The sequence below is a fragment of the Cherax quadricarinatus genome, chromosome 19 (genome assembly GCF_038502225.1).
Source record: "Cherax quadricarinatus isolate ZL_2023a chromosome 19, ASM3850222v1, whole genome shotgun sequence".
Lineage (NCBI taxonomy): Eukaryota > Metazoa > Arthropoda > Malacostraca > Decapoda > Parastacidae > Cherax > Cherax quadricarinatus.
In genome coordinates this window covers 36,900,998-36,911,067 of record NC_091310.1, presented here as the reverse complement: position 1 = coordinate 36,911,067, position 10,070 = coordinate 36,900,998, and the positions used below count along the sequence as shown (strand labels likewise).

Sequence of the window (10,070 nt, the reverse complement as noted above, 5' to 3'; positions counted from 1 at the left end):
TAGGCAGGTCCTAGGACTACTGACTCATGCTAGGCAGGCCCTAGGACTACTGACTCATGCTAGGCAGGTCCTAGGACTACTGACTCATGCTAGGCAGGTCCTAGGACTACTGACTCATGCTAGGCAGGTCCTAGGACTACTGACTCATGCTAGGCAGGTCCTAGGACTACTGACTCATGCTAGGCAGGTCCTAGGACTACTGACTCATGTTAGGCAGGTCCTAGGACTACTGACTCATGCTAGGTAGGTCCTAGGACTACTGACTCATGCTAGGCAGGTCCTAGGACTACTGACTCATGCTAGACAGGCCCTAGGACTACTGACTCATGCTAGGCAGGTCCTAGGACTACTGAATCATGCTAGGCAGGTCCTAGGACTACTGACTCATGCTAGGCAGGTCCTAGGACTACTGACTCATGCTAGGCAGGTCCTAGAACTACTGGCTCATGCTAGGCAGGTCCTAGGACTACTGACTCATGCTAGGCAGGTCCTAGGACTACTGAATCATGCTAGGCAGGTCATACTATAGGCCTATTATCTCAATTCTCTTCTATTCTCATTATCCCGTGTTTCTCCATTTTTCCACTCCTCTTCCTCCTCCTGTCCCCTATTCTTCCTACTATCCCCACCTCATCCTTCCCCTCCTCTCCTTCCCTCCCCTCTTCTTCCCCACCACTCCATCCCCCCCCTCTTCAACCCCGCCCCTCCGCCTTCCCTCTTATCTCTCCTCCTCTTCTTCCTCCCCTCAAATTCTCCTCTTCTACCCTCCTTCCCTCGTACCCTCCTCTCCCTCCCTCCCGTTTTCTCCCCTGTCCCTCCTTTCCCTCCCCTCCCCCTCCTCATCCTCCTCCTCCTCCTCCCCCTCCCTCGTGTGTTCTATGCATCGGACAGCGTGTACCTTAAACCCACAGTCAATAACACACGAGACACCGGCCCATGGTGCACCCTGCCTGCCCACACCCTCACGGCAGGGCAGAAGAGAAGAGAGAAGGCAGGGGAGAAGAGAAGCAGAGAGAAGGCAGGGGAGAAGAGAAGGAGACAGAAGGCAGGGGTGAAGAGAAGGAGAGAGGAGGCAGGGGTGAAGAGAAGGAGAGAAGAGGTAGGAGAATAGGAAAGAGGAGGTAGAGGAGAGGAGAAAGAGGAGGACGAAGGGAAGAGGAGAGACAATGAAAAAGTTAAAGCCAAAAAATAAAGCGAAGAAAAGAAAAGGGAAATGTAAAATAATATACTGAGGTGGGAAGGAGAAAAGGAGGAATGATGGGGCTGGGGGACAGAAAATGGAAGAGGGAAAGTAGCTAAAAAAAAAAAGAAAAAGAGTCAATGAGGGATGTACAAGGGATCAGGAAAGTGGAAAAAGATTAGAAAAATGGTTCAGGGAGTTGGAAAAAGAAGGAAGGTCAGGGAAAAGGGTGAGAAAAGAGGTGAGGGGGACTAAAAATGGGAAGACCACAGGTAGATACTGTAGTGTTACCACGAGAGAGAGAGAGAGAGAGAAAGAGGCACTCACTACTGATGGTTCCAGTAGAAACATGTAGAGGCTAGAACGCAGACGAACGGACGGAAGGACGGACGGACTGGAGAGAGAGAGAGAGAGAGAGAGAGAGAGAGAGAGGTGCATTTCCTTCTTAAATCACTTGACCAAGAAAAGGCTGTGGGCCCAGACAAGTTGAGCCCAAGATTGTTGAGAAGATGTGCAGACCAGCTAGCAGCACCTCTAACTCGCATCTTTCAGCACTGCCTAGTACAGTGTAAATGGCCCTCTCTATGGAAAGAGGCAAATGTAGTCCCTGTTCACAAAAAGAAGAGCAGAGCAGAAATCAGCAACTACAGACCAGTGTCACTCCTGTCAATCACTGGTAAGATCCTTGAGACAATAATCTCAAGACAAATGACAGATTTTTTTGACTACCACTCACTACTTTGTGATCGTCAATATGGCTTCAGGAAAGGTTACTCTGCTGCTGATCTGTTGTTAAACCTCTCCACTAAGTGGCACCAGTCACTGGATGAATCCAAAGTCAGCTGTGTGGTAGCACTGGACATTGCTGGCGCTTTCGACCGGGTGTGGCACCAGGGCCTCTTAGCAAAACTTCAAGCACTGGGAATTGCAGGCTCTACGCTATGTCTCCTCAGTGATTACCTTCATGGTAGATCTCTAAGTGTAGTTCTCAATGGAACGGAATCAGCAAGGCATCCTATTGGGGCAAGCGTTCCACAAGGAAGCGTGCTGGGTCCACTGTTATGGAATGTCTACTTCAACGACCTTCTTCATCTCATCCCAGAATCACATGCATATGCAGACGACTGTACACTGACATTCACTTATCCAAGAGAAGAAATGCCAGCTGCTCTAAGCTACATCAATCACCAGCTGAGAGCTATATCAGCTTGGGGAAATAGATGGCAAGTAACATTTGCACCTGAGAAAACGCAAATGATGATCGTCTCTAGGCACCATGATGGTAATGCTGGTGCAGTAGTAAGGATGAATGGGAGGATGTTGGCACCTGGAGAAGAAGTTGATATCCTTGGGGTGAAATTTGACTCCAAACTAACCATGAAGAACCATGTTGTAAATCTTGCAAACAAGGCAGCCAGGAAGCTTACAGCACTTCGCCGTATCTCGCATCTGCTTGACAGTAGGGGTTGCAAGATCCTGTACGAGGCACAAGTACGCTCACACCTTGAGTATGCTCCACTTTCTTGGTTTGCCTGCCCCCCCCCCCTCTCATCTGCGACTGCTTGACAGAGTAGAGAACAGAGCAAGACGTCTCATCTCTCGCCTGGACCCATCCTGGATAGATCTGTCATTTCAGCAGAGCCTTCAACATAGGAGGGATGTGGGTGGCCTTACTGTTATGTACAAGGCCAATATTGTCAAAATACCACACTTGGATCCACTTCGAGGACAGCGTGAAACAAGCTTTTATGCCACAAGACGGGCAGAAAGCAGCAACTTCACTCTGGCTGTACCCTTCTCCAGAACATCACTCCATCTGAGATCATACATACCCAGGATGACTCGAGTATGGAACACATTCGTACAGCATAATGATGTCAACGAGATAAAGTCAGTTGATCAAATGAAAATGCTGGCCCACAGATGGCTCCAACTTCATCCTGTTCCGTACTTGTATGTCTCATAACAATAAAAATGCTTTCAAATGAGCTGATGTAGGTAACAGCTCTTAGCTTGCCAATAAAGTTAGGAATCCTTAACCTGTAATATAGCTGTCAATAAAGCTAGGGATCCTTAACCTTGTCAAACCCTTTGTAAAAAAAAAAAAAAAAAAAAAAAAAAAAAAAAAAAAAAAGAGAGAGAGAGAAAGAGAGAGAGAGAAAGAAGAGAGAGAGAGAGAGAGAGAGAGAGAGAGAGAGAGAGAGAGGAAGAAGAAGAATTCTAACCAAAAATTAACTTTTTATCTTTCTCTAAGTTAGAAAGTTGTAAACTTGTGTGATGGATGGATGGTGAAGCCGGTGTACGACAGCTCACGTTCTTGAGGAAGAGGGAACGTACAGACAGCAGCAGCAGCGTGCGAGACGTTATTTCCCGGTGACGAAGAAGGGGGAGAGAGGAAGGGGGAAGAGAGGAAGGGGAAGAGAGGAAGGGGGAAGAGAGGAAGGGGAAGAGAGGAAGGGGAAGAGAGGAAGGGGAAAGGGGTGTTAGAAAGATATTAGAATGAGATACTTTGACGAAAGACGAAGATTTATCTTACTCTAAATTCTCCTTGTGCCCTAACCCCCCACCCATATTTATCCACGAACTAGAGATAACAAGCGTTGCACAACCCGGTTATAACGACGGTGTCAAGTACACAACCCTACACTTGTTTCACAACCCGGTTATAACGACGGTGTCAAGTACACAACCCTACACTTGTTTCACAACCCGGTTATAACGACGGTGTCAAGTACACAACCCTACACTTGTTTCACAACCCGGTTATAACGACGGTGTCAAGTACACAACCCTACACTTGTTTCACAACCCGGTTATAACGACGGTGTCAAGTACACTACCCTACACTTGTTTCACAACCCGGTTATAACGACGGTGTCAAGTACACAACCCTACACTTGTTTCACAACCCGGTTATAACGACGGTGTCAAGTACACTACCCTACACTTGTTTCACAACCCGGTTATAACGACTGTGTCAAGTACACAACCCTACACTTGTTTCACAACCCGGTTATAACGACGGTGTCAAGTACACAACCCTACACTTGTTTCACAACCCGGTTATAACGACGGTGTCAAGTACACAACCCTACACTTGTTTCACAACCCGGTTATAACGACTGTGTCAAGTACACAACCCTACACTTGTTTCACAACCCGGTTATAACGACGGTGTCAAGTACACAACCCTACACTTGTTTCACAACCCGGTTATAACGACGGTGTCAAGTACACAACCCTACACTTGTTTCACAACCCGGTTATAACGACGGTGTCAAGTACACAACCCTACACTTGTTTCACAACCCGGTTATAACGACGGTGTCAAGTACACAACCCTACACTTGTTTCACAACCCGGTTATAACGACGGTGTCAAGTACACAACCCTACACTTGTTTCACAACCCGGTTATAACGACGGTGTCAAGTACACAACCCTACACTTGTTTCACAACCCGGTTATAACGACGGTGTCAAGTACACAACCCTACACTTGTTTCACAACCCGGTTATAACGACGGTGTCAAGTACACAACCCTACACTTGTTTCACAACCCGGTTATAACGACGGTGTCAAGTACACAACCCTACACTTGTTTCACAACCCGGTTATAACGACGGTGTCAAGTACACAACCCTACACTTGTGAACAAAAATTCTTTAGAAAAAAAGAAAATTCAGGTTCTTAACCCCATTAAATAATAAAAATTAAAAATGAAAAGTTTCGCGTAAAACTGAAAGAAATATTGAGCAAAAAAATGAAGAGATGATGATAAACAGTAATGGAAAAAAGTGTGTTAAGTGCTGAGAGGAGAGAGAGAGAGAGAGAGAGAGAGAGAGAGAGACATGTGTCATCTCCTGGAACACAAATCTTGTTGGTCGAACTCATGAGGGAAAAATCTAATTGTTGTCCTGCCTGTTGGGAAGATAACATAGATGCAACACACACGCACACACACACACACACACACACACACACACACACACACACACACACACACACACACACACACACACACACACACACACACACACACACACACACACACACACACACACACACACACACACACACACACACACACACACACACACACACACACACATTATTTTTCTTCTCAACCTTATTCAATTCTCACCCTCCTGTCGTTATTTCCCATTACCAAGCAATGTGGGCCTTTTTACTCTCTCTCTCTCTCTCTCTCTCTCTCTCTCTCTCTCTCTCTCTCTCTCTCTCTCTCTCTCTCTCTCTCTCTCTCTCTCTCTCTCTCTCTCTCTCAACTTTTGACAGGTCATCTGACATAATTATGCTGACATCTTTTGCCTGTTGCCTGCACACCTGCACAAAGAAGTCACCGCCTCCGTCATCCACCACTCGTTTACTCTTCACGTCTCTGCTTATCGAAGCAGATTTTTTTTCCCCACCAATGAACTTATTGAGAAATGCTTCACTCAAGTCTCGGGCCCAGAGGAAAAAATATATATATAAATAAAAAATATATATATATATATATATATATATATATATATATATATATATATATATATATTTTTATTATCACACTGGCCGATTCCCACCAAGGCAGGGTGGCCCGAAAAAGAAAAACTTTCACCATCATTCACTCCATCACTGTCTTGCCAGAAGGGTGCTTTACACTACAGTTTTTAAACTGCAACATTAACACCCCTCCTTCAGAGTGCAGGCACTGTACTTCCCATCTCCAGGACTCAAGCCTGGCCTGCCGGTTTCCCTGAATCCCTTCATAAATGTTACTTTGCTCACACTCCAACAGCACGTCAAGTATTAAAAACCATTTGTCTCCATTCACTCCTATCAAACACGCTCACGGATGCCTACTGGAAGTCCAAGGCCCTCTATATATATATATATATATATATATATATATATATATATATATATATATATATATATATATATATATATATATATATATATATATATATATATATATATATATATATATATATATATATATATATATATATATATATATATATATATATATATATATATATATATAAAGAGGGCAGGGAAATAGCAAGAAAAATAGGCACACAAACACGCAAACACACACACACACACACACACACACACACACACACACACACACACACACACACACACACACACACACACACACACACACACACACACACACACACACACACACACATTCACACACAGACCAAGAGAGAAATTGATTGACGGGCGTTCAGGCAGACTGGCAGAAACAGTCAGGCAGACAAATGTCTACCTACCCGTCCATGTCAATCAAAAACTCCCGACATGAACAAATGCCAACAACAGCGCAGTAGGAGAGGAGGGAGATGTGTATGAGAGAGAGAGAGAGAGAGAGAAAATGAGAGCGAAAAGAAATGGGAGCAGGAGGAGAATAGGGGACTGGAGATACGATCAAAGAGAGGTCAGGGAGGAGAGAGAGAGGAATGCAATACTGGGAAGAGGACAGGGGATGGGTATAGAAAGAGAGGAATGAGATGATGGACGGGGAAGCGGATAATTAATTGGAGGATAGGAATAAAAGAAAGGGAAGAGAGGATAGGAAAAAGCAAGGGAGATGAAGGTAGAAGTAGAGATGGGAAATGGAGCAGGAAGAAACGATAGCAAAGAGAGCAGCAGAAAATATAATTTTCGTCCTCTAATCTGCGGCAGACTGTTGGAAGAGCCAGAAGAAAAGGTCATAAGAACAACTTGAAGGTTACGGCGCAAGGTCAGTGGTGTGCCTCTCCCTGGTACTTGTGATAGTCCTTTTCCTGGTACCTGTGACAGTCCTCTCCCTGGTACCTGCGACAGTCCTCTCCTTGGTACCTGTAACAGTGCTCTCTCTGGTACCTGTGACAGTCCTCTTCCTGGTACCTGTGTCAGTCCTCTTCCTGGTACCTGTGTCAGTCCTCTTCCTAGTACCTGTGACATTCCTCTCCCTGGTACCTGTGACAGTCCTCTCCCTGGTACCTGTGGCAGTCCTCTCCCTGGTACCTGTGACAGTCCTCTCCCTGGTACCTGTGACAGTCCTCTCCCTAGTACCTGTGACAGTCCTCTCCCTGGTACCTGTGACAGTCCTCTCCCTGGTACCAGACAGCCACCACCTCTGAGATTGGCACTCTTCTAATTTGCATACAGCCTTTCAGTAATCTGAATGCGTAGCAATCTAGCGTGCTTGAGAGCGAGTGAAATCGAGAAAGAGAATGAGTGAGAGAGAGAGACTAACTTACCTCTTCGTCAGGACACAGTGACACCCGCACTTGGGAGCCTACACAACCTTCTACAGAGTTTTTGGCAGGTGGAGAATCGCACCAACGGTGAGATACTTGATAACCTGAGGGAGAGAGAGAGAGCGAGACAGTCACACACAAAGAGATTCAGATGAAGGAACGAGGGGGCAGCGAGGGAAGGCGGGAAGAAAGGAAGGAAGGAAGGAAGGAAGGAAGGGAGGAAGGAAGAGAGGAGGGAAGAAAGGAAGGAAGCAGGCAATAGAAGTACATGGAAACACCTGTAAGTGTATTGAAACATCTGTAATTACATGGAAACATCTTTAAGTACATGAAAACACCTGTAAGTACACGTGAAATACCTGTAAATACATGGAAACATCTGTAGGTATGTGCAAACATCTGTTGATACATGGAAAAACCTGTAAAGTACATGGAAACAGCTGCAGACACATGGAAACACCTGCACAGGAAACACCAGTAAGTACTTGGAAGCAGCTGTAGATACATGGAAACACCTGCACAGGAAACACCGGTAAGTACTTGGAAGCAGCTGTAGATAAATGGAAACACCTGTAGATACATGGAAACACCTGCACAGGAAACACTGGTAAGTACTTGGAAGCAGCTGTAGATACATGGAAACACCTGCACAGGACACACCAGTAAGTACTTGGAAACACCTGTAGATACATGGAAACACCTGCACAGGAAACACCAGTAAGTACTTGGAAACAGCTGTAGATACATGGAAACACCTGTAGATACATGGAAACACCTGCACAGGAAACACCAGTAAGTACTTGGAAACACCTGTAGATACATGGAAACACCTATAAATACATGCAAAGCTCAGACCTCTGCAACACAACTGTCCTCAAAGATTTGTTAAGTTAGACCATAAATTAAACAAAAATCCTGGACTTCACCTTACGAAACAGACAAAGCAAATGTGATAGTAATTATATACAAGGTAGATTGTAGTGGAAAAATGAACGTGTTATTAGTAGACAGGGAAAACTTACGTGCCCCTTAAGCTTGGAAAGGTCAGGCAGTGTGTAATGACGCACACTGCCTTTATTTTGTTTTTCCTGTCATGCCTAATGACGTCATTCGAAGAGTCATAAAGGTCACCGAGGCCTTGCTAGGGGAGGATAGCGAATGTGTATTTGAGCGACTGTTACAGGTCCATAATACGACTACCACTCCACCAGGGCACAACTATCACACCACCAGGGTACGACTATCACATCACCAAGGTACGACTATCACACCACCAGAGCACAACTATCACACAACCAGGGCATGACTATCACACCACCAGGGCACAACTATCACATTACCAGGGCACGACACTCACGCCACCAGGGCACGACTATCACACCACCAGGGTACAACTATCACATCACCAGGGTACGACTATCACACCACCAGGGCACGACTATCACACCACCAGGGCACAACTATCACATCACCAGGGTACGACTATCACACCACCAGGGCACGACTATCACACCACCAGGGCACAACTATCACATCACCAGGGTACGACTATCACACCACCAGGGCACGACTATCACACCACCAGGGCACAAGTATCACCCCACCAGGGGCAACTATCACACCACCAGGGCACGACTATCACACCACCAGGGCACAACTATCACACCACCAGGGCACGACTATCACACCACCAGGGCACAACTATCGCTCCACCAGGGTACGACTATCACACCACCAGGGCACAACTACCACATCACCAGGGCACAACTATCACATCACCAGGGCACGACTATCACACCACCAGGGCACAAATATCACATCACCAGGGCACGACTACCATACCGCCAGGGTACGACTATCACACCACCAGGGCACAACTATCACACCACCAGGGCACGACTATTTCACCACCAGGGCACAATTATCACATTACCAGGGCACGACAATCACACCACCAGGGCACAACTATCACACCACCAGTGTACGACTATCACACCACCAGTGCACGACTATCATATCGCCAAGGCACAACTATCACATCACCAGGGCACGACTATCACACCACGAGGGCACGACTATCACATCAACAGGGTACGGCTATCACACCACCAGGGTACGACTATCACACCACCAGGGCACAAGTATCACACCACCAGGGCACGACTATCACACCACCAGGGCACAACTATCACATCACAAGGGTACGACTATCACTCCAAGAGGGCACAACTATCACATCACCAGGGCACGACTATCACACCACCAGGGTACGACTATCACACCAGGGCACAACTATCACATCACCAGGGTACGACTATCACACCACCAGGGCACAACTATCACATCACCAGGACACGATAATCACATCACCAGGGCACATCTATCACATCACCAGGACACAACTATCACACCACCAGGGTACGACTATCACACCACCAGGGCACAACTATCACATCACCAGGGCACAACTATCACATCACCAGGGCACAACTATCACACCACCAGGGCACAACTATCACACCACCAGGGCACGACTATCACCCCACCAGGGCACAACTATCACACCACCAGGGCACGACTATCACACCACCAGGGCACAACTATCACACCACCAGGGCACGACTATCACACCAC

The 10,070-nt window shown here is 46.5% G+C and overlaps 1 protein-coding gene across 4 annotated transcripts in view; it reads right to left on the bottom strand.

The window, feature by feature from the left end:
- LOC128688312 (A disintegrin and metalloproteinase with thrombospondin motifs adt-1-like) overlaps positions 1–10,070 on the bottom strand; it is a 77,786-nt gene that overhangs the window by 11,131 nt on the left and 56,585 nt on the right. For all 4 annotated transcript variants that reach the window (XM_070086659.1, XM_053776076.2, XM_070086658.1 and 1 more), the window contains one exon: positions 7,437–7,540. In XM_070086659.1, coding sequence (XP_069942760.1) covers positions 7,437–7,540 — 104 coding nt within the window. The remainder of the gene's footprint in view (positions 1–7,436; positions 7,541–10,070) is intronic.